The sequence below is a fragment of the Manduca sexta genome, chromosome 16 (assembly GCF_014839805.1).
Source record: "Manduca sexta isolate Smith_Timp_Sample1 chromosome 16, JHU_Msex_v1.0, whole genome shotgun sequence".
Classification (NCBI taxonomy): domain Eukaryota; kingdom Metazoa; phylum Arthropoda; class Insecta; order Lepidoptera; family Sphingidae; genus Manduca; species Manduca sexta.
The window spans coordinates 13245746-13271664 of record NC_051130.1 but is presented as its reverse complement, the minus strand read 5'-3'; the positions used below and the strand labels follow the sequence as shown (position 1 = coordinate 13271664).

General features: G+C 38.4%; 4 protein-coding genes across 4 annotated transcripts; 1 reads left to right on the top strand and 3 right to left on the bottom strand.

Annotated features, from left to right (window-relative positions):
• Positions 1 to 5474: 5474 nt before the first annotated feature.
• On the bottom strand, positions 5475 to 7562 carry LOC115452798. Its single transcript, XM_030181400.2, has 2 exons — positions 7093 to 7562; positions 5475 to 6193 (listed from the first exon to the last, which is right to left on the bottom strand). Exons 1-2 carry the CDS (start codon positions 7375 to 7377, stop codon positions 5948 to 5950), a joined length of 531 nt encoding a protein of 176 aa, XP_030037260.1. The 5' UTR covers positions 7378 to 7562; the 3' UTR covers positions 5475 to 5947.
• A 308-nt stretch (positions 7563 to 7870) lies between these two features.
• Positions 7871 to 9293, top strand: LOC115452799 (uroporphyrinogen-III synthase-like). Its single transcript, XM_030181402.2, has one exon. The coding sequence runs from the start codon at positions 8359 to 8361 to the stop codon at positions 9106 to 9108; it is 750 nt and encodes a 249-aa protein (XP_030037262.2). The 5' UTR covers positions 7871 to 8358; the 3' UTR covers positions 9109 to 9293.
• On the bottom strand, positions 9229 to 16163 carry LOC115452800. The gene is made up of 4 exons (XM_030181403.2): positions 15886 to 16163; positions 11904 to 12077; positions 10944 to 11045; positions 9229 to 10836 (listed from the first exon to the last, which is right to left on the bottom strand). Exons 1-4 carry the CDS (start codon positions 16003 to 16005, stop codon positions 10702 to 10704), a joined length of 531 nt encoding a protein of 176 aa, XP_030037263.2. The 5' UTR covers positions 16006 to 16163; the 3' UTR covers positions 9229 to 10701.
• A 1389-nt stretch (positions 16164 to 17552) lies between these two features.
• LOC115452797 lies at positions 17553 to 24185 on the bottom strand. Its single transcript, XM_037439314.1, has 3 exons — positions 24009 to 24185; positions 23760 to 23930; positions 17553 to 22666 (listed from the first exon to the last, which is right to left on the bottom strand). The coding sequence occupies exons 2-3, from the start codon at positions 23880 to 23882 to the stop codon at positions 21929 to 21931; spliced, it is 861 nt and encodes a 286-aa protein (XP_037295211.1). The 5' UTR covers positions 23883 to 23930; positions 24009 to 24185; the 3' UTR covers positions 17553 to 21928.
• Between the last annotated feature and the right edge of the window lie 1734 nt (positions 24186 to 25919).

Here is a 25919-nt window from a genome sequence, read left to right as displayed (position 1 = left end):
TTAAAGATATTACTTAGTAAATTGAAAAGGATCTTGGCGAGCATCGCAAAATTCCCTAACGTCTCTTGATATAAACTGTATTGCAAGGAAATAGAGTAATATCGTTGCGCGATAACTGCACGGAACAAGAAACGCAATATGTTACAAAACGTTTTTGAAATGTTACTTCTTGACCGAGTGGACGAATAACGTTAAACCATATTTCATAAAACAGCAATGTCTAATGCATAACTCAATTTATAGGTATGATATAATAAAAATATTCCTTGTTAAGTTTTAAAGCCACGCTGCGGAGTTCTGGCTACAATACATTCACATAGGCCGCAGCTGCTGTCTGTAGATACAAGCTGGCTCATTTGTATAAGCAAATGGGTCCTCCGTTGAGTTTTTGAAGTTCGACATACCCGTAACTAAAAAATAAATCAAGTTTTATTACACCTGCATTCTGAACAGGATATATAATTCGTTCTAACTCATCTTTTTAATTTATATAATTTTGTTGCGAGTTAAAACCAAAGGCCGCATAGTGTTCAGAGATAATTCATCTCTGAGCTTCACGACAATTATGATTTTGATAAACGTGTCAAGTGACGAGTGGATTTAGTTTTTTAAACATTATTCTAGTCGATCTACCGCCATTTTTAATACGATCCCAGTGGCTTATTTCGATCTATCTCAAAAAGGGCCAATCAAACCAAAGTTTTTTAACATGCTTACAAATTAATTACTCAGACTCGGATTGAAAACGGCTGTTAGTTGTCATATTAGTTTGGAGATCGGTGCTCGTATATACAATCTTAAACTGAATATCACATTAACTATTACCAAAAAATCGAATACTAGTGTGTTGGTTTTAAAACCCTGTTACACAAACTAGATATCTGGCCGCAGCGAGGTTCGCGTCTCGAGCGCTTAACCCTGTTATAAAATGTGTTTAGAGTTTGTCTAGCCGTTCGTTGCGCCCCAGTTTTCACTAAAAACGTTTACTGCAACATTTTCTCCTTATCCTTCAAATACCCCGCTCAACTTTCTGAAACTAATGAAATATACTGATACCTTATTTAATATTTTATGATCATGCTGTAGCTACGTAGAGTTGGTACTAATCAATTTAGGTTTGCTTTAACTGATGCGCTGCGGGGCTTCGTCGTCCATATCATACTAAACTGATAGGGCGTTGTATGTACACTTTCCCTATCTTTAGAATTAATAAGTAGAACTTTTAAGAACGCAAGTTATCTTACAAGAAGGTGTCCTTTCTCTGCTATTATACTAAAAGTTAGAGAAGTGTCTCAGTAAACCAGACCTTCACTTCGGCAGTTAATAGTACATCTTCATTTTATGCTCATCATGATAAATGTAATAAAAATATAGTCTATAATTATTCCATTTCTTAACTCAAACATTTTAAATTAATTTTCTCTCGTATAATAATTGATCATCCTCTTGGAAAATATAAAAAAAAAACACAAAATGTGAATGAATTGTGGTGCGCCGCATCGGCTCCGACGATGGCTGGCTGTTATATTTTGCATCAAGTTTTTAATGGATCCGTTCAATTTTATTTTATGTTCGTCACAACGGATTTAAATTTCATAAAAACGCATATCGTCGGTCAGCCATTATCACCGGGAATTTGAAGTATGGCTTAACGATGAGTTTACAGAAGAGACAAAAAACACTTAATTAAAATCTACACTGTACCAATTGTTTAATAGTTTTTTTTAGCTATTTATTTGGTTTATAGTTTAGACTTAATGTTGATTCGTTATAGTGTATTTCTACTATTATAAGATAACTTTGATAAATCAAAAGACGTATTTGCTAATATCTCACATCCAAGGGTTTTAGTGACAATCAGTTGGAGTCCATATATTTGGTAGGATCAATATTAAATGGTCAGTCATTTACCTTCATAGCTAATCCATTTACTAGCCTACGCTATTAAAAGTATTCAAGTTCCCATATCAACTATACTAAGGTTACTAGTTGCGCCTATTTCATCTGCTGGGGCTTATGCGTTTTAGCAATTACGGACATTCTAATCGAAGGACAGCTTTGACAGCTTTATAAGTGACACAGACAAGAAATCTCCTATTTACCCATTTAGCTTTAAAAACGGCGATAGCCTAGTTGGGTGTAGACTGGACTGCCGAGAAAAATGTTCGCACTTCGCGGACTCAATGGCACACACCTGTGATTTTTCTAAAAATTATGTATCTATGGATTATTTGTGAATTATCGCTTGCCTCAACGGTGAAGGAAAACATCCTAAAGAAACGTGCAAATCTTAGAGGTTCTCTATAGGAATTTTGAGGCTGTGTGTAGTCTACCAACCCGCACTGTGCCAGCGTGGAGGACTAAGGTCTAACTCCTCTCAGCAGTAGGGGAGGCCCGTGCCCTGCAGTGGGACAGTATATAGGTAATACAGGACTGATATTATTATACTATTTAAAAACTGTCCTTTAATTACATCGCCCGTAATTGAAAGAAGAAGCATTTGCCCCCTAGACAGAATAGGGCGCCCTGAATATAATTCAAGCAATATGTTGTAATACGAGCGTAGGTAATTAGCGTATGTCGAGCAAAGTTGTAATTAAGGTCGGTGGTGGTGTCGCCTGACTGGCTGACGCTACATCACTCGGACGGGTCAAACCCTTGCGACACACGACCTGTCCGAGGACGAAGCTAGACTCTACATATGAAGATAAATGGCCGACTGTAAATCAACACTTCAGGTTCAAAACATCGTTGTCCAGCCTAAAAAGTTATTGTTCTCGATTTGAAATGAAGCTGTCGTGACGGATCCCGTGAGAAGTTGAATTTTGTAATTTCATGTGTTGGGAGTTATTTTGTTGTTTACAAAAACAAAGTTCCAGTTAGCTCTGTGTTGCGTGCGGGCGAGCGCTTGACGCAAGAGGATATACCTATTATTAATCTTTTTCCTGTTCCTGTTCCCGTTAAACAGTTAAGTACTTCTCATCTGTGCCTTGTCGCTGTAATTTTTCGTCAACGAGTCGAATGTAAAATAGACGACATGTCGGAATTTGCTTACTGCACTCATATATCAGGCGGTTACAAATTGTTCCTCTTTATAATACTGTATGAGACTTCCTCGATGGCGTAGTTGTAACTTGTGCTGCATGAGCAGTACGACAGCGCTCTAAGGTCCTCGGTTCGAATCCCAGGTCGAACAAAGTCATTTGGGTTTTCTGCTCAGTATTAAACCGCAGTCTGAAATTTGTGTCCAATATGGCGATAGGCTCGCCCCGTATCACATTATAGGACGGAACACACTTAGCAAAATGTGAGTGCCCTAGTTGCGCCTCTACATACCCCTTCGGGGATAAATGCGTGATGTTGTGTGTGTGTGTTTATAATACTGTCACTCAAATAACCTATTGATAAAACGTTAATCAGCAGGGTTCTAACAAACACAGAACGTGGAAACTAAAGTTACCTTCCAAAAAATATCAATTTATACCATTCTCTTTCCACTACGTACTTACATAATCGAAAAATATGAAGTATTATATACAATCATAGGCAAATACGTCATTTTGATCTGAAATATTAGGTAAGTACCTACATATAACAACGAACAATCAAGGCTGGATTATCATAATTACTTACCTTAATACGTTCTACAAATACATTATATCTGAAATGTATTGTTCTCATTGAAAAAAAAAACTATTTTGCGAACTTTATCGCGGTTTTTTATATTTACAATACTTTGTAATTCTAGATTGGATGGTGTTTCTTCTGTTTATGGGCGGTCGCATCTCGCTTACCTTCAGGCTTCAGGCAATAAAAAAAAGTGCAGGCTTCGTGGTCACGGGGTGAAATAAGGTGTTGGTAATAAAAATTTATTTTTTTAAAGTTAGCTGTTGTCGGTCCGATCTATGCAGAATGAACTCACAGTGTCTTATTATAAAATCTGGCAGCCGGTCTTTTCGGTTCCAATTTAATTAAATGTAGAATAGGATCCCAGCCTTGTGCAAGCTTCCAAACCTTCTCTATTGAAATTCAGATGTTTTTTTAATTTCAATAGCCTCGCGAATCATCTTAGGTAGGAATCGATGTTGTCTAGTCGCAGATAATGATAGGAGCCTTCTTCAGAATGTTCAGCATCTGCAGATTCCGTATTTGTATTGTTCCCTTCATTTTAAATTCTATAGCCCTTTATCTAACAAATAGTAATTGAATATTTTGGATCGTAAGCCCTTATAACACTACAAATATGCTTTCACCCTCCAAAAATTAATTCTCGTTGTTTATTCTAACGTTTTCTCCTTAATAAATGCCGTTAATGTAGTCTAGAGGAGTAATTGTGTACATACAAAACTCAAATTACACCAGTTAATAACAGTAAATTGAATAAAGCCCGCGTTCGCAAATGGATTCACTCAGTTTAAATTACGGGGTTGTATGGTGTGCGAGACCGTCTGGCGTACCACCTACTGCTTTGTCTGCTTCAGCTGTCGTGCGATGTACAACTGTTGTGTTCAAACTTGGAAAATGTTGTGGCCATTGTTATTACTCAACATTATTAGATTAATAACCTAGACCCTCAGGGTGGAGAGGCATGAACTCTATGAAGTACTTTCTAAGTAATTCAAAGTTTTCAATATTACTTCTCTTTTAGGCTACCCAAAAGCTGCAGTAGCTTATTACCTGACGAAGAGTTTGATAGTCATGTTGAAAAAAATAATTGATGGAGGTGTAGACAGAAAGAAATCTAGCCATTGTTCGCAATGTTTATATCTATCTCATAATATGATATGAAAACTACCTGGATATCGGAGACAAACTCCTGTTCAGGGCAAATACACTATTTGTCAAAAATCTTCATTAACCGACCCTTCAATGTTCTGAACACAGAACTTTACTATATTAGGTGAGATACTCCCCCACTACGCCAGCGAGGCACGTATATTGCGTACGAATAATAAATAAGCGTTGTTACTCAACGGCCATGTTTATAAGGCTCGTTACTTTTTACGGCTCCCAGCCTCGTGAAATTTTATTCGGAATTTAAAATCAATTTTAAGCATAAACGGTCGTTTGATCTGCTTAGTAATCAAGAAGTACGCTGGAATGATTACAGCAATGGGTCGGTCAACTGATGTCAACCGCCAAGATTGTCCGTAAACTGTACCATCTCTACCCGCAGCTATAAGCAGTACCTACTAAACGATTTTTTGAACATGAAAGTATTGCAACACAACTTATAAGGATATTACGATAACCATAACGATATTAGGTAATTACATGCTGTTCCTTTTAATAATGTTACCAAAATAAAACATATTGGTCGATGCACAATTGTTCACTGCAACGACGAAAGTGAGTTCATGGCAATATCTATTCGCATAGCAAATATTTTGTAAGCATTATATTTGCGGACGCGCGCGGTGACAAATTTATAGTCGTGCCGCGTTCGCCGTCGCCATAAATAAAACCACGCGCCGTAAACAACTCAACACTATAATTAATAAATAAACACGAATTTAAAGCGGAGATTAGGATCCGAGCGCGGGAATTACCACCAATATAACGACGGTAGTGCCTGAGGGCTCGGATACACCGAATCGTACAGATACCTAGGCCTGTGAGAAATGGAAATGGCGTGAAAAGATGTTAACTTTACAAAAATGGATATTCTAATGTTGGGTTTCTCATTTAAGGGATATATGCCCAGTTTCACCAAACTCAAGGCCCTCGTAAACATATTTAGATAGAACATAACTGAGATGAGAACCATCTAAATTAGCAGACTAGCTCAGACTACTTCTCATAATATTGAATATCATCAATAATGTTTTGGATGACATGCTTTCTATCTTAACTACTTAGAAATTTTTAAAGCACAATATTGAGGCCGTAAAAATATTGGTGAAAACAGGCGAAGTCATGGACGATAATTCCCGCGCTGCCATAAACGTCATGCTTCAATGACGGTGGGTGCGCGGAGATAGGTGAGGTCTTCCTCCATAGGCTTGTCGAAGAAGCAGTTGGACGGCGGCGCGTGGTGCGCGGCGAGGCAGCGGTGCTGGCGCAGGAGGAGGTACAGCAGCAAGTTGTACTCCGAGGTGGCATTCTGCACCATCTTCAGCGTGGACTCCAGCTGTTCTTGCTGTGCGTCCCAAGCCCGGAGACGGTCGATGCTCGCGCCCAAGTAGTGGTTTAACTATGGAAATGTTTCATTACATAGTCACAAGGTACAACTACCGTCAATCTTTCTGACCTGCAGCATTACTGGTCACAGAGCAGAAGCGACGTCGCTATTGTTTTAGACTAAGAATTACCTACATGCGAATAACATGCGAAAGGTACCTAACGTACCTACCTACTAATCCTACCTACCTAAATACCTACGTAATGTACCTACCAATTAATATTGGAAAACGCTGTACTTATGTAATCTATAATAATATTGAATATAATACCTACCTAATATACTTACTCAATATTTCGTACTAAGTATATTATATTATTATGCGCTGCAGTGCCGTTTATCTGATTGCGATTTGCGATAAAACTTTGTAAACTTCTTTTTGCACTTGGAGTAAAATTATAGTAATAGTATAATTAATAAACAATAGGTGGCGTGCGTGTCGTCCACGCTAATCTTTGAAATCACTGAATAAAATTATTTGAATATTAAGTTTGTTTAGGTGATTCCAACTTGAATGGTAGAATATTTTTTATCCGATAGGTGTCGCTGTCTAAATGACATCGAGATCTAACCAGTTGAAAAGGAGTACATACAAAATGCGGTCTACGTAGATCTAGCAGAACAACATCTGCTGGGGCCACAAGTTAAATAAGATAATACAATTTATTTCAAAGGAATGGTATTCAGTCGTAGTTTCTTTGAAATTACGGCAATACTTAAAACATCCATATTATTGTATAATATAACTAACTAAGTACATATATCAAGCGTAATCTGTGCGAAACAAGGTTTGTTTCAAGTTTTATCATCAGAAGCACAATCTAGCGGTAAAATTATGAAACTGCGCAACCACCTTCTATAACGATAATATAAATAAGTAAATACGATAGAATTTTCATATAAGTAAATACCTTCATAATTCTCCTCTCTAAAAGTTTTCTCTGTATCCACTCATAAACATATGTGATAATTCCCAAAATTAACATCGCTGCTGCCATAAAAAGATCTAGTGAAGGGAAGGCCGCTAAGGTCTGGTCGAGCCACGCGAGCGCACCGCCAGGTGGCGTTACTGCTTCCGCAGACAGAGGCTCTTCTATACCCGAATAAAGATCTGGCACGTAATATTGCACTGGTAATAATAGTAATGCGACTACAGCAGTCGCCAACAAACCACTCGAACACCCACTAATTGCCATCCCTCCTACCCTCCACTATACGCTAACTGATTGCACCTGAATAGTTTTGCAATCATAAAATTGTCTGTAAAACTATAATATAGCCACAATTTATTTTTCTGTTGTTATTGTTTGTTGGTTGACACATTCAATTTTTTCTTCTGAACTCCGTATGTCAATATACAAAATGCTGTAGGTAAATCTGTAGCGCAGTAATGTGAAAAATAAATTAATATATTTTTCCAACTATAATTCGCGTTGCAAAAACTAAACGTTACAACTAAAATAAAAACAAAACGTAATTTATTGTAATAATGTTCTGAGTTTAGAAATAATAGAGTAATGCCATATCCCTAGCCCATTATTTTCGACCTGGAATTTTACGGAGTACCCTACATTATATTATACTATAATAGAATTATTAGCAGAAAAAAATATATCATCAATTAAATATTTTTACAATTAATTCATCAATGCAATAATAATTCGCAACGATATTATGTCCAGTTGACAAGCGACAAGTTTAGCATGGATACTGATAACAGCAAAAGAAGAAAAAGTTAAGCTGTACTTTGTAGTTGTGCTCCAAAAAGAGATGCAAGTATATAGTTTCAATACATATTTGTTCAACAATATTGCAATTTATAAATAACAAAAATGAATGTCAAGGAGAAAAGTTTTATCATTTAAAAACTTGTTTCCAAAAACATACAACATACGAAAAACAATAAAAACTAAATAAATATCAAGAACTAATAACTGAATACTTTCAATACAATAAATATTTATTAAACTATTTTAGAGAAATTGGTATATGTGTAAAATTTTCTTTGACTAAAAAATATGCAAATAAGATAAATATTGTTACGAAAAATAAATTGAAGTGTGCTGAGATTCCGTTTGTATTTCCGACGCGAAATTGTGGTTGGAAATTTTGTATTCGCGACGGGCGATGGCCAATTGAACATACTTTAAAAAAATACAGTACAAATAACCGTTGCCATGAAGAAAGTCGTTCTGTTCAAATGTGAATCTGAAGATTACCAAAAAGCATTTAATGACAATAACTACGAGACTGTGTTCGTGGAGCCACTGCAGTTTGTTTTTATAAACACTGACCAGTTAACTGCCAAGCTGCTACAGAAGGATTATGATGGACTCATATTGACCAGTCCTAGAGCCATAGAAGCTCTGTCTAAGACCTGGGACCCACAAAAGTTCGTAATATGGAACACTAAGAGAGTGTACACTGTTGGAGAAGCTAGCTGTCACAAAATCAAATTATTATTAGGTCTAGAAGCCTTGGGTGCTACATCAGGTAATGCAGAAAATTTATCTAAAATAATACTAAAAGATAATTCTGAAAACTCATCTTTTTTATTTCCTTGCGGCAACTTAAGATCAGAGACAATACCCAGCACACTGCAAGCAAGTGACATCACTGTAGATGCAGTAACAGTATATGAGACTAAGGAAAATGAAAATCTAAAGATGGATTTAATGAAACTAAACAACTCGGAAGGCCCATGTTGTATGGTGTTTTTCAGCCCATCAGGGTGTGAGTACATACACCGGCAGCTGCAGACCTTCAGCAACGAACTTAAACACCTTCCACATTTTGCTATTGGTAACTCTACCGCACATAAAATTGAGAATCTCGGCATGGAGATAGCAGGTGTTGCCTCTAAGCCCAAAGCAGATAGTCTTGTTGAGTCTGTACAGAAATACTTTAGTGATGTAGAAGGCAGCTAGAAGATCTGAGGAATGTTGAGGGTTGAATTACAAGTGTCACATTAGTTCTCTGAGATGAGTGACTTCAATTCTGAACATATGACAATGTGCATGGAAGAATAAGTTATGTATTTGGTGTTGGATATTAAAAATATTTATTTAATTCATGTTTATTATAGTAAAGGTTTTTATAAAGTATGTTATTACAACTATGCTTTTTATTTTCACATTCAAATTTTATTGAACTAGTGACATATAAAAAGGAAGCTAAACTAGTAGTCATTTATTAAAATAGGAACAAAACACTAAAGTTCACAATATAAAACTTAATACTGTATCAAATTATAATAAAATTATTATCATTTTATATTATTACAGTGTCTTACCCATTGTGTAAAATTTTATTTATTACTCTATTCTTAAAATGAGGCTACCATTTATTCTAATAATCATTTAAAAATATAATTAATAATCCTGAAACAATAAAGTAACTAAAATAATATAATCACCAATAATGTAATAGTATATTCTGGTGGAGGTAGACAGCAAACAGTTTCGTGTACAAAACAAAGCCAAAAAACTGCGGTCTCATATTAAACCTTGATGAATGATTGCTTTGCTGTGGCTTTCCATATTTCCTGCGAAGTCACAAAAAATGTATAACCCCCAACACACACATTTCTCGTTTCTCCTATAAATATGAGATATGCCACACCCTCTCTACTCTAGTAGTATGGGTATTTACGGACGGAAAATGATGATCATTCAATCCTTATTTCCTTTGCCGCGTATCTGCTACAAAAAGCCACTTGATTGATAACAGACACCTATACATTTTTCAAGCATACCTTAAGACTATCCCCCGAACAGATGGCCTTAAAAATTTGTCTCATACCTACATTTACGGCGTACGAATTACAGCAGGAGTATGCAAAGATTTACGAATAAATTCATAAAAAAAAAAACAATTTCAAGTTATTTAAATAGTTTAAACTACCAGAATATTCCTTATTGAATTGTCTTTTTATAAGTGTTGGATGTAAAGTAAAAGAGATGTGTACTTTATTTTAACTTTGATGATTTAATAATTTATAAAAAAATATTAAACTGCTAAAGTTAAAATAACATATTGTAGAAATATAATGTTATTTTTTTTTCTTTAAGATTTTAAGGTTTCGATTAGATAGCTTCTAAAAATACAGTTAGCGCGCCGTTTTGCTGAACACTTTTAGATAAAGCAGTCCAACAAATTTTATCTGCATATTCCCATCCGTAACTCGTGTGCCGTAAATTGATGCAACGAATGTTCAAGGCCATGGGCTCGGAGGAGGAACTTAACATGTTTTTATCATACTTAAGCTTGAGTAAAACATTATTGAACTACATTGTGGCCCGCCACAGCGACCCTCTGTGTCCCAGCCCACGCTTCGGGATCAGTCAGTGTAGATATATCAGGATTCAAATAGACCGACATAATTGATCGACTAGCGAGGGATATACGTCTCTCGCCAGTCAAATCTGTCTCGACCCCACTTAGTTTAGGTGAAGTGAAGTTAACATGTCGTGGCCGTATAAAAAATATATTTTCTATTATAGTATAGTTTTGTGTTAAGTTTAGACTTCGTGCTCGATGGGTGCAGAAGATTGCGGCTGGTGAGCGATGCGCTCCGCGTCCCACCGGTGCATCACCCGCACGTACGTCACCACGCCGCTGCCAGTCACTAGGACGGCGTTTAGCAACACCAGGGGCTGAAAGAAACAATTCAATTGTATTTCACAACAAAACACACAAATATGCAAATCTTTATTATCTACCTCGACGGAGTCTACATTTTGTAACATCAAATCATACTCACACTAAATAGAGTGTTGACAAGCGTAGTCATGCCACAGAGCATCATGCCGAGCACGCTAATGACCAGCATCAGCACTCCCGTCACAGTTGAAGTAACAATATCCTGAAAATTAATAGGTATTCACGTAGATAAAGGAATTGATGTAACCAAGGATTTTCCTCAAGTAAGTACCTAATTATTTACTTGGAAACAGCAACAGACAGTGTATTGTCTGCTGACAGTACCTACAGTAGAGGGTAGGCAGTCTAGCGATGATGCGGATACTCTTATCCGCATTCATTAATGAGACTTCAAAAAATTACAAGAAATTGAACTTGGTGATCATAGCGGGTCGTCAGGTATGTTACTAAATCACTTTGATGGTTAAAATACTTTGCACTGTTCATAGCCGCTCTGCCGTATAAGTAGTGGCATCATCCTTTTAACAGAGTTAAAAAGGAGGTAACATACTCATTTCACGCTAAGTACAAAAAATATACATGTTTATTTAGCCTTCATTTATTTTTCTTTAAACACGGCATTTTTGATGATATTTGCACTACCGTTTCCACATCCGTTTTTGTTTCTGTTTTCGCTAAGATTTTCTTTTGACGTCCATTTCTGCTTCTGATATATCACTAGTACAAACCTACCAGAGACCAATACACCTAGAGGCAAAGGGATACTGGGCCGATGTAATAGGACGCAACTATTTTTCTGTTACGTAAATTTTTGCCGCCTGGGCCGGGCCAAAGACTACCACCCTTAGGTTCCAGAGAGCAAAAAAACACTTTCATACAATAAAAACCCCTTCCTACTGGTACATACCTACCATAAAAAACGTTATTATTAACTTCTAATATTGTAAGCTTTTATTTTAAAGTTTTTGCAGCCCCCACGAAAGTGCTGCCTGGGGCAGGCCTTTTCTGCCGCCACAACTACGCTACGATATTAAACCTCACTTAATACCTACGTACTCACAGTATATAACCAGGCCTGTGGTGCGAATCTTGGTATGTCGAGTGCTACGCCAGCGTATAAGAAGCAGAGCGCGGCGCCGCACACCAACAGGATGCTCGTGGTGCCGGCCAGTAGCCCCGGCGCATCACATGAGCCCCCGCTTATGAACACCACCGACGCTGCCACACAAATCAACTGCGGAAATAATATCATCAGCCTTTAAGAATACTTACATTCCCTTTAAAAATATGTCCCTCGTTCTCTTATGCGAGTGTCATTTACATAAATACATAGTTATTAATTCTAAAGTTGTTCAGTCATTCTATATACACATAGCTGGGCATTAACTCGTTAATCCGTTAATCGTTAATTAACGAAGTTAACATTTTGATTAACGAATTAACTTTTAAGTTAACTTTTAAAAATGTTAACGGACACGTTAACTTCCGTTAATATGCAGAAGCCCGTTAATCGTTAATGTAATGCCTACTATTTACCGCACGGCACCACGGCGCGGCGCGAAAAACAGGTTCAGACAAGTATGAAACGAATGACAAGTGCCGGGCGGCGCGTGGCAGCGCGTGAAACAAAACAAAACTAGATATATTTTGCCGGCACGTCATGGAAAAAAGGTAGAAGTTGCTTTACGACAAGAAGCAGCGGAAAGTTCGAAGGACAGAGATAGTTTAACTGGCGGAGGGAGCAATGCGAGTAACAACGATGATGACGAGGAGGAAGACTTTTTCAATTCTGTCACTCAGTCTATAGTAAACCAAAGAGCTCCAACTCTTTAAAGAGTAAAGCGCAAAGTCTCGTTAAAATGTGGCTGGATATGAAATCAAAAGACTCGTTCAACGATGCTGCATTCCTCGGGGAACAGATATTCATAAATCTATTTATTAAATACAATACTGCTATACCCTCAAGCGCTGCAGTTGAACGTCTGTTTTCCACGGGTAAAGACATTTTAACACCAAAACGAGCCTCGCTTTCAGACGAGAACTTCAACATGTTAATGTTCATGAAGGGGAATATGCACTTTATGCCCGACGATTAAATTACGCATTTGAATTATACAAGTATTTTGTTTTATTCCTAACCTGTTAACTTCCAGAACCTAAACCAACAAGTTGTATAAGTTCACTAACGCAACGATATAAAAATGCAATTTTACACATGTTAACGGATTAACGATTAACGTTAACTTGCGTTAATTCTTCCGAAATGTAACGCTTTAACGCTTAACGAAGCTAACTTTTTTTGTAGCGGATTAACGATTAACGAAGTTAACTATTTGATTAACGGTGCCCAGCTATGTATATACATTATTTTACCTGTTGGTACATACCAAAAATTATCCTTCATTTAAAAGTAGGTTCTTGTTAATCTACCGCACTAGTCTAATTTCAAACATAGGTCGTGTGTAGTCTAGGTATGTATAATAATAATAATATCAGCCCTGTATTATACTTGCCCACTGCTGAGCACGGGCCTCCTCTACTACTGAGAGGGATTAGGCCTTAGTCCACCACGCTGGCCTAGTGCGGATTGGTAGACTTCACACACCTTCCAAATTCCTATAGAGAACTTCTCAGATGTGTAGGTTTCCTCACGATGTTTTCCTTCACCGTTAAGGCGAACGATAAATTCACAAAGAATACACACATGTTTTTTTTTAGAAAAGTCAGAGGTGTGTGCCCTTGGGATTGGAACCTGCGGACATTCGTCTCGGCAGTCCGTTCCACACCCAACTAGACTATCGCCGCTTACTAGGCTATCACCGCTATGTATACTTACAGAATATATCGGACAGCCGAGGATAGCTTTAAAAGTCACGCACTTGAAGTCTTTTTTAAATCAAATCAATCAGGCGGTGCCCTTGCCTTATCGATTAAGTATTAAATATGTCTATACCAGTATTTATCATCACTGTGTATCTACCAAGTATAATTCTCTAAATGCCCTTTGCGTCGCGCTAATTAATAAAGATTAAAAACATCCTTTTTATAGTTATGGTCTAAAGTTATTGTTTACTGCAACAGCAGAATAGTTCTCCTAATAAAAATATAGTCCACCTCAGAATTCATTCCCTCTTTTATATGTAGTCTTTATTTTCTGAGAGAATTATCGAAAAATGTGCGGCAAATGGCATATTTTCTGCTTAGAAGGTAAAAGATTCATAGAGTAGGTACTAATTTGACAGTGACGCGATAGTGATCTAATGTTATTGTTCACTGGATACCGCCGATTGTTATCACTCGCTAATCATCAGATGATATGCATCAATTTTTAATTGAAACTGAAATGTCTTCTTCATGATACATTCCTAAACCTTAATGGAACACTAAAAAAAAACCGTTTTAATACACTACTTAGGTACATTTTGCTCGCGGTTCTTTGCACATGAAAGATCTTTCCCAGAATAAAAACCGCTGCGTGGATAGGCAGTATTTCAAAAGTAGCAAAATAATCCTGGATATATTATACTTACCTATTTGCCAAATCTGATCTTAATTGGTATAGCGGTTTTTTTTTCATCGACTTCTAACGAAAGCATAACAAAAAGCGATTTTTACTCATAGGAAAATAGGCGCACTTAACGGGTAGATCGTGTAAGATCCTATCATTAACTTCCCAGTTAATACTATCTTAGTACTGATTACGCGATTGTAGATTAGATCAAATAGATATAGGTCGGTTTGATTTACCCTAAGTGATAAAGTTATATAGTGCTACATCAAATCAACCTTAAGTCTGTATTCGAATGTAAAGCATCCTATGACCAAACTGGTTTAATCGGATTGCCGAATTATCCAAACTATTTATCAGATCACGAAAAACCTGCCTATACTCTTACGTTTTCGTACCTACTAAGAACGGAAATTATATAACAAAAGATTCTTACCTCCTTATAATTTGTACTTATAAGTACATTTTCTTAAAAACCCATGCTGTTGTAAGCAGGTAGGTAAAGTTTGGAGAGCCTGATTTAACTGGACATAGACCCACCTTGCCTACCTTATCCGGCGCGCGTTGTTTAAACGGATGGTAACTGGTCCCTAGTAGAGACGCTACCGAACTTTATAATAAAGTATTGAAAATTACTTATTTACCGTAATTGTATTGTAATTGCTTACTTTAAACTTTATAAGAAAAATAAAGTACGCAAAAATACGTAGGATGTATTTGACTCTGACATTGTTCGTAACAATTTTTGCGCAAACGGAAGTAAGCATTTAATAAGCTTGATATTATTTTAAAATTTCATGCGTTTATTTCATTTTTATTGTTGATTCCAAATTGTCTTAGAATCTAATAAGTTTATTTGTCAAAAGTAGCGAATAATGTGTTTAAAGCAAAATAATGCAGAATGAATATTTTGTATTTTTTTTCTACTTTTAATTTACTAATGTACTTTACTTGCCCATAAAATGGTGGCAATCCTAGTCTCGAGCCAACCTAATATTTCCGAAGACGTGGTCAAAGATATTTCAACGATTTCACGTTCTAACTAAGCACATCCATATTATTAACAAATTCATAGGGAATATCCTAATTGTCAGTAACTTGAATCAGGCAAGGCATGGTGGCAAATAAACATCCGATTACAGATTTAAACAAGACAACGTTTTGAACGTTTAACGCATATAGATTTGTTGAAACCTTCTCTGTGGCTCAAAACCCTCTCACAAGAAGACACATGCCAAGTCTTCGGTAGCACACGCTGTCGCCCCTCTTAAAACCGCGATATAACGGTTTGTATGCGATGGTTTATGGCGTTTATCTGGGCAGATAATTACTAATGTAAGGTGCATCGGTAATCTAATAACAGTGTATACATTTCGACAAGAACAACGTATCTACTTTTGCACCCCACTTATTACAATATGCTCCAAGGGAGTCTCATCGCAAACTCTTTCACAACGCTGCTTATATGTAATATAATATAGTCAACATTAACTTGTGCTTTTCTTACTAATCAAATGGAGTGGTAGGTACTTACGGCCGAGACTACTTTTAAAATGCCTTCGGGTGATAAAAAATAGTCATTGTCCGTGTAATAATTACGAAATATATCACTTTCTGTTAAGGGTCCCGAATTGGATACTCTGCTTGGAGCCATTTTGGTTCACAAGTAGTATGGTTATTTTGGTAGTAGGGCAGACCGCCGACTGCCCCATATCAGTGATGCGTGTAGACTGCGAGACTCCTTAACTTCTACGCAAAATAATGAGATATCAAATAAACAAGCGATACGTATTGTATGATAAAAAAAGACAATGGAATTTAAAATATTTTACTGTAGCGTCATTACGCTGATTGCATACATTGTGCAGGTACAGCCCGTATCTATTGGAAATATCTGATGACTAGCTTTTGCCCGCGGCTCCGCCCGCGTTATAAAGTTTTTCAGGCTAAAGTATTCCGTTATAAAAGTAGTAGTTTCCCGGGAGCCTATGTTCTTCCCAGGGTCTCAAACTGTCTCCATACCAAATTTCATCTTAAAACGTTGGGTAGTTTTTGAGTTTAACACGTTTATTCAGACGGATGCAGCGGGGGACTTTGTTTTATAATATATTTTTTAGAACTTTTTAAGAGGAACAATCCCGTCATACATCATTGTTGCATAACTTTAACCGTTTACGCAGCGCACGCAACGGACGCTCTCAAAACTAATAAATTGTCCCCGTTTTTGCAACATGTTTCATTACTGCTCCGCTCCTATTGGTCATAGCGTGATGATATATAACTAAGACCACTCCACAAAGAAAGGGCTATCCAACGCAAAAATATTTTTCAATTTGGACCGGTAGTTCCTGAGATTAGCTTTTACTGCTCTGCTCCTAATGGGTATAGCGTGATGATATATATAGAGCCTATAGTACTCCACGAACAAAGGGCTATCCAACGCAAAAAGAATTTTTCAGTTTGGACCGGTATTTCCTGAGATTAGCCATTACTGCTCCGCTCCTATTCGGTATAGCGTGATGATATATAGCCTATAGCACTCCACGAACAAATGGCTATCCAACGCAAAAAGAATTTTTCAGTTTGGACCGGTAGTTCCTGAGATTAGCTATTACTGCTCCGCTCCTATTGGGTATAGCGTGATGATATATAGCCTATAGCACTCCACGAACATAGGGCTATCCAACACAAAAAGAATTTTTCAGTTTGGACCGGTAGTTCCTGAGATTAGCTATTACTGCTCCGCTCCTATTGGGTATAGCGTGATGATATATAGCCTATAGCACTCCACGAACAAAGGGCTATCCAACGCAAAAAGAATTTTTCAATTTGGACTGGTAGTTCCTGAGATTAGCGCGTTCAAACAAACAAACAAACAAACAAACAAACAAACAAACTCTTCAGCTTTATATAATAGTATAGATTAGAGGGGAAAGCTTATCTTACTGACTACTACCTTCATTTTTTGATCGTTTCTCAATTTATTATCTTAACGTAGGTTGCAACAAGTTAGTCTGCACGATACAGCCGACTCTGCAAGTAGTTTACCGCTGACTATTTGCTAAACCTTTCCAAAAAAAATGCAATTGACAAAATTTATTGTTGTAACAGATGACTCGCGCCTGGAAATTTTTCTCACGTCAACTTTATACAAAATTTACAAAATTAACACAACTGTTGACAAGTAAATAAAATCACATATTTGTATAAAACCATATAATTATTATCATTAAAATGTTAAAGTAAAAATTACTCGCACATATCCGTTCCAGTTCGCAGCTGACACGCGCCGCGCGGCTGTACCGGGCCACACCTCAGCTTACACTGCGGCGCATTGCACACTATCTGCACTGCAGGGAGTGCGCACTGCACAGTGCACACCGAGACTCGCACCGAAACGGAAACGAACCTACTCGTGTACACCTACCTTACTAAAACGAAATGCAATAGTCTCACACGTCACTCAGGTCCTAGTATAAATTAATCAGTAAGTTGTGTTATCCAAAAATAAAACTGGAATATACATAATACTATTATATAGGAGTAATTGTTGAATGACTGTCATATAAAATATTGAATTGATAGTCTGAAGACCATGACGTCATCTCTGTTGTGGTACGCATGTACGCGAGAGATAAGAATACGTTCTCCTTCTCATATAATAAAAAAAAATATTGTTTGTAACAAAACAATCTCTACCCTATTTGCATATTATTTGTAATTATTGTATAAAATTAACCATAGGAACCAACCCTATTTTTTATCGTATAAAATACTTATTACACAAAAAATTTGAACACACATTAGCACATTAAAAATTATCGCTCGAATACATTGGGGCCTATGATTGCGATTTGAAATGCAAATATTTTTCAAGAGTAAAAATAAATAAATTCAAAATTTTGTTAGTACATAAATAAAATAAATAATTATCAAAGTTACTGATTTTTTAGTACATAAAATACGTAGTATAAGTTGTTTATCAAACTCTACACCTCTGAAAATAACGGTAAGATAAGCTCGTCTGTCATTTCATTTATAGAAGAGTAAAAAGTCATTAAGTTTGTTAGGCTGACATGTATAAAGAGAACTTCGACTTCGAGCCAAGATACAAGAAAATACCTTCAGGTCTATTTCTATTTTCAACATTTAGTTACATCTCTAGAAATAATACGGAAAAAAAACCTAAACCATATAATTCATTACTATTTCTCTTTACTTAATCTTGCACCTAAGCGAGTCAACTTGATAGATGTAATCGTTAGTCCTCGTTCCGTGTCGGTGAGAAGGTCGGCGCGTCACATAACGCGAACGCGTTGTACTCACGGAAGAGATTTCATGCATCGGATGTGTCCATTAACAAGTGTAAGTAGGATTGTGATACAAATAAACATAGAACTAAAGTAATGAGATCCTGCGTCGGACATGTTCCAAAAATATACGTGATATGTATAACATCTAAAACGCGGGCGGCGCGACTCGAGCGCCTCACATCGACCGCACGGAACAACAGCGATCCGCAGTTATGTATCACAACTAAACCACTCATTTACAAGTAGAGGGCGTATTTTACATTAAGTTTCAGTTTAGTAGTAGTGGCAGCTCGTCAGTGGCCGCGCGCCGCCCGAAACAAAACAAATAACGTACTACGCGTAACATCATCCTCGCTCGTACATTTCCATTACAACATCTGTATTCAGATATAAATAAAAAAGTTCAATACAAAGTACGTAAGCTCGTGGGAGCGTGTACACACTGGTCGGTATAAAATCATCACTTATAACAAATCTTATATGTGAACCGTCTCTTACACGCTAACTATAATGTTACACAATACAATATGAACAGTTATAAATATTTTGCAAACCATTGTATCAATTACAAGCAATACGAGGAAATAAATCTGTCTTAATGTACCATTCTCCTATACAACTGCTTTAACACGGTTACGCTCGACGGACGGCGAGTAGTGACAAGAGGAGCCCACGAGCCGCGCCACTCTCACGACATTCCTGTTGACTTGACCGAACAAAGTCAAGATTAGCGATCGTCGTAGTCACGAACCGAGCATGGTCTCAATGTGGACACGACTGGTGGCGCCGACCCCACAACGCTGTGTAGTGACGTCGACGTGCTCTGACGAATATTATACCACAAAATTCAAAATTCGTAATTTCTCGCTGCGCCTGCGCTTTTACTTGGTCAATGCTAGACGACAGCGATTTCAAAATGAATTGAAATTTCCTTCCACAGTGATTTTTAATATTAGTCGTTGGAGCAGCTAATGAACAAAAAGTTGTTGGTCACTAATCGCCGCCTCGCCACATAGTAGTGTTCTTACATCGCCAGTGGACTCAGCCCAGTAGCGGCATGTTAGAGCAAGTATGATGATGATTTGAAATCAATGCTCTGTACATTACCAGTATGAACCGTGTTAAGGTTACCATCCAACATATTATCGTTTCCGGACTCTCAATAAGTAAAACTGTAACATATAGAAACATCTTGTTTATGTATTATGTACATTCAAATGTTTATCCGAACAATAATATAAATTGTTCCGATCTCTTAATTCGTTATTCTTTGGTTTTTATTCGGCGTCTGAAGTGTAAGAATTGGTAACCCTAATCACGTTATCAGGCATCCACAACATTAATTATCTGTCGTAACATTATGATTCTGTTATACATATATAATGGTTTTTAATTAGCCCGACCCAAGATATTAACATGTTATATACAATGTAAATAGAAATCAGAAATGTCAGTAACAAAAAAAACTATTCAAAAATAAATACTAATAGCAACAAGTGGCCCTGTGACTGGCGATGTAAGCCCGTTTGATTATTTCATAAATACTTCGCTTACATGTAAAAATTTACCCTTTGCATACATTTGTGTATATTTCGAATCAATAAATGTAAAACTACATATAAATATGCGTAACTAATATGTATTGGACGTAGAGGAAATCAGGACAAAATATTTGTACGTTCCAAACAAACTAGGTCGAATGGACAGAAGAGCGGGGCGAGACGACGGATACCAACAGTGGGGCAGCGGGTACCAGTGGCAGGGTAAATAGCGACGGGGCTACGGGGCAAGCGAGGGAAACTGGCCCTTCTTATAGTGGCACAAGAATCAATTCTATAAGACCACTCGCCGGTCCAAGTCACTATGGTAAGTGCTGTCCAGCAAGGTAAATGAGGCACAGTGGCGGCCTTATGAGTCGGATAGCAGGTCAGTCGCCCGGGGCCCCGCTCGGAACGGACACAAAGGAAAAACATTACCCTTTGGGAATCTGATAAAAAGACCTCGTAAATAGCCACGGATTCGTTAAGGCCTCACTGACGAGGCACCCTGCCACTGCACCGGTTGGAATTGTCGATTGTTCATTTTAAGGGGGTATAGGAAAATAGAAAACAGTGTATTCTTAAAAAATTCATACGTTTAAAGTCACATCTATATAATAAATATTAAAAATTTAAGAGATGAAATGCGCGGGTGCTTCTATAACAGGAACTATTTATTAAATAATCACTTAATTAATGTACAATTTGAATATGCGGCACTTCACATTGTGCGTATTCTGTATTAACGAGAAGATTAAATACACAAAATATACAAGTTTAAACGATACAAAGTTAGCCGAGTCCACTGTTGTGCCGCGTCGCGTTCCCGCGCAAACTTCTCAATATGAAAAACTGCTAGTCGCGCGATAAATCTAAATTTTGTGCAAAAAAACTACTCTCCAGGAATGTTTGCTTTATATTAAACGTTACAAATTATTTAATACTCTAACGCTAAATAATGGACTAGCATCAAAATCAGACTTGTGAAATTTCAAATTATAAGAGATCATAATGTCTGCCGGCCGGCGGCCCCCGCGCAGTACCTTGTGCCTCGGCGCCGCGACTTGCGACACCCACACCGTCCCAGCACCACGAGGACGTTAATGAATACTACGATATAAACACCTTTCTTTACATTATTCTGGAATTCTTTAAAGTATGTTAAATTGCGCGTGTTTAATTGAGTATTGACGTCAATATCAGGGGCTTGTGCCTCGAGAGCACAGGGTACGCGCCGGTCACTCGCCGGCGGCCTTGGAACTTAACATATCTACCTACACTAGAAAATAAATGGACATGAATGATCGACAGCAAGAAATAGAGTGGCAGTATTACTCGATCTCAGATCGGCAACAATATCAAACGACACGCGCGTCTGCGCGACTGCACGAGTGCTGGCGCTCCTCGTACACTAACTCTCAAACGTTCTACTCAAAACGGGCAACAAACGCAGCTCGACCTTGACGCCCGTCCAATAAATGTATTGTCTGAATCGCTCCAAAACGAGATTCCGCGAGCGGCGCTGTAACGTTGACAACGTCGTGCTGCGCTTCACCGGCGCGCGAACGGCTGAGCCTCCATATTATAAAACTATAAAACGTACAACGTCGCGGCCGGCTCACGGGACTCGCGGCAGGCGGGCTGCAGCCGTCACACGGCGCGGGGTTCACCTCCGGACGAGGTCACTCGGGGGAGCCGCTCAGAAGTCGGTGGCGGCCGGCCTTCACTATAAGGGATCGTCACGGGACGTGGAGGGGCGCGCCAGGTCGAGCGGCGGCGGGGCCGCGGGCACGGCGCGGTACGTGCCGCGCGCAGACGATGACGACGCGCGACTCCGCGACGCGCCACTGCGCACGCGCCGCCACGAGCCGCGCGCACTGCTGGCGCCCACCGCCGCCGAGGCCAGCGCGCCGCCCAGCCCCAGCCCCGCAGCCGAGTACAGTAGGCCGGCGAGGTGCGGCGGCGCGTGCCGGTACTCTGGCGCGGCGGCCACTGCGTGCAGCGTGAGCAGCCCGCCTGACAGCAGCGACAGTCCGCTCCACACACTGGTGAACAGCGCCAGCTTGTCGAAATCGATGGGCAGCAGCAGGTCGAGACGCGCCACACGCACCACGAGCAGCGCAGCGTGCAGCAGCGCGGAGGACAGCGCGGCGAGCAGCAGCAGTCGGAGGCGCGGCGCCAGCGGCACTCGCGCGCGCAGCCCGGCGCCGCTCCAGGCGCACGCGCAGGCGCCCGTGCACCACGCCACCAGCAGCAGCGTGCACAGCCCCTGCGGCGTGGCCAGGTAGCGCAGGCGGCAGTAGAGCGGCGCGAGCGGGCGCGGCGGCGGCGGCGGCGCGCGCCGGTACTGCGCGTGCGAGTCCCACGAGTGCTCGGTGAGCTCGGTGCCCGCCGGCGAGCGCCCGCCCGCACCGCCCGCGCCCCCACCACCCGATACACACCCGCTGCCCGCTATCTCGAAGTCCTGCACACACAATTACACTGTCAGATGACACCACTCATTTTTTTTTTTATTACAATAAATACAGTGAAATTAGACAATTGCTATTCAACAGTGAATACCAAAAAACATTAATTTTAACCAAAACACTTAAAGGAAATAGACAATGTACAATAGACCATCTAATATTAAGTGCTCGCCAAATCTTATTGAAATGTACATTATAAATTAACAGAGAAATCTTCAATGTTATATTGTTAAAGTAAAAATGAGTTCTTTTCTTGAACCGCAATTCATACCAGTCTAGACACATTGATGTTCACTATAATTATCTTTAAAATCTAAATAGAATTTCTTCATACAAATGTAACTGAGAAAAATGTTAACTTTACATTTATATAAAAACATGTTTATTAATTAAATAATTGTGTAGTTTTAGTACAATTAAAAAAAATATGACCAAAATTAATTTATAATCAGTACATCTGCATAATATTTTTTTTATAATGAATAATAATTAAATATTATACTATATATAATTATTGTAATAGAAAGATGTACTGATTGAATAATGTTTTATTTATTACCAATCTTAACCATATTGACATATAAAAGATAAACTCCCTGACTATACCTGAAATAAGAATCTATATCACACAAGCATCAGTTTATCGGAGCAACTAATTTTTTAACATCCCTACAAAAGTATTAAAATGCATGTTTCAAACAAGGCAAAAGTAACTATGCACACAATAGCTACACAATTGCTGGTGAGTTTAGTAGATTAATAACGTAGCAACATATTATCATAACACAGTGTAGCCAAAACTTTGTAGATTGGGTAATAAATAATTCTTTACCACTTCAGAGCATACTTCAACAGAATTCCAATTTGCATTTTTTATTAGTTTTACTGTAATCGGAATAGAACAACGCACACTTCTGAAACTAATGTACTTCGATGACAAATTCTTGAAACAGAAGACGAAAGCCTCCTATCTCAAAAGCAACCAGATTATTACGAAAGGAATTAGCAATGAGCCCTGAATGAATCCCGACGAGTGGATGTGAGTGTGTGTGTAGGAGGTAACTGGACAGTGTGCTGGCGCCTCGGTACCTGTACGTCTTCGCCGCGGCAGCTCGTCGGCTCCAGCTCTCGAATCTCGTCCAGCAACAGCTCCACTTCGTCGGTCGAGTACAACTCGCTCACAGACACGTAGCGCGCCGGCGCCGCTTGCATATCAGTCGCCGGGTCTCCTACCGCCGAGCGCCTTCGCCCCGGCACCTCCTGCGGCACACCGCACCTCTCTCACACATAACCGCACTACACCTCGCGACTCGCGTCCCCCGCATCACTCACATTTACCTTCTTTCCGTGTGTGCAATGACATTCCGTTCTCTTGTACACCACGACATAATCCAGGGAGGCGGATATCGTTTACGTTCACGTTGACCTAATAAACAAAATTGTAAGCGACGCTCCTAGGACAACACGCCATGTTTGTTATCATATTTTTTTATTTCTCGTATCCTTCTACTTTGTCTATGGTCAAGGAAGATTTTTCGGATACATGTACATAAAAATATAATTATCTTATGCTCCAAAGAGAATATAATCACTACGTTTTAAGAGACAGGACTTAATACAAAGAAATAAAATCGAATTTACATGGCGTATCAATACCAATATCACGGAAAAATACGTCAGGAACGTCAAATAATAATACTACCAACTGAACAAAATACATAGTAGTGAGCACTTTTTATCGATATCGATAAATTCTACTGGTTGGGAATCGACGCTAATGCTATTTTGATAAAATTCATATAATGTATTTTCGAGTCCACATTATCAATCCATCTCACAATATACAGTGAACATTTTAGCACTATAATTACAAGGGTGGACTAAAATGAGGACTCGAAATAAAATGAAAAGCTTTCACATGTTGAATAATAATTGTATTTTAAAATAAAATCCTTTATTCACCATGTAGGCGAATATAGTTGCACTTATGATAGGTCAAGGTACAATGAGAATATTTAATTATAAAGTCAAAGGATGGTGACACTTCTTTGTCGCACTTCTCTTGAAAGATATTATCATTTGTGCAATAATTGTTTATAAAAACATGGCACGGAAATTCAAACATTTCATCAGGAAGTGGATCAGCTTCCAAATTTTTCGATGGTATGGCTGAGTTTCTAAGGCGATTGTTCTTTTATTAAAATCTTTGTTATTAAAGTGAGAACCACACACATATTTCAAAGTATGCAGCTTTTCTATGGGAACATATATCAAATCTTCTTTTCCCACAATCTGAACTCACTTTCGGCATCTGGAAATATTTTTTAATTGTAAATAAATTGCTTATTAAATTATATTTAAGCCTAAAATCATAAACAGTGACCAGGCACATTGATTGCTCAACGCATTTTTAAGTACACACACACACACAGACACACACACACACACACACACAGACACGACTTTAGTATTTTTTGTCCATCTTACTAATCATAAACATCTTACTAATATTATAAAGCGTGTGCATGCAATTGTATGTTTATTATTCGTACCCGCAAAAAATCTAAAATGATTGCGATTAAACTTGGTATGTAGATAGTTAGAATTACTACTTTTTATCACTATGTTCCCACAGAATCTGGACCTAAATGGGTGAAACCACGGAGGGCAAATTGATTAATAAATTTAAACAGGTATCGATATCGATAATCATAACATCACTAGTAACATAATGGTAATTAGAAAATGAGAATTTTTATTATTTCTAAGCTACTTTATTTGCGCGATGACTAAAAACATCTAATTAATGCTTACCTGACCTCATCCAATGGAAATTTCGCCATAAACATTCTGCTTTTGTGATTTAATCGACTGGCTCGATCTCCACAAATTTCACACGTAATGAAACGTTTTTGGTGGCATGTCTTTAAAACGTATTCACTTACACCAACAAAAACACTTTTGGTATATTTTTACTTGTTTGAATAACAAATAATACAAACATAAATGAATAAACACAAATGTATTCCAAAACGTCAGGAAGTAAACAAACAATAATAATGGCGGTGAGGAATAGAAAGAGAAACTGTACTGAGAGAGAGAGATAGCAGTATCCGCCATTAAATGCCATGTCAATTCCATACAAAAGATTTTTTGTTCCTTGTTGCGCTAGGCTGTTATGCTCTTACTGCTCTAAACTTGCAAATAAAGGACCACGTCCATGGCGCAGAACGGGTAGCATCATAGCAG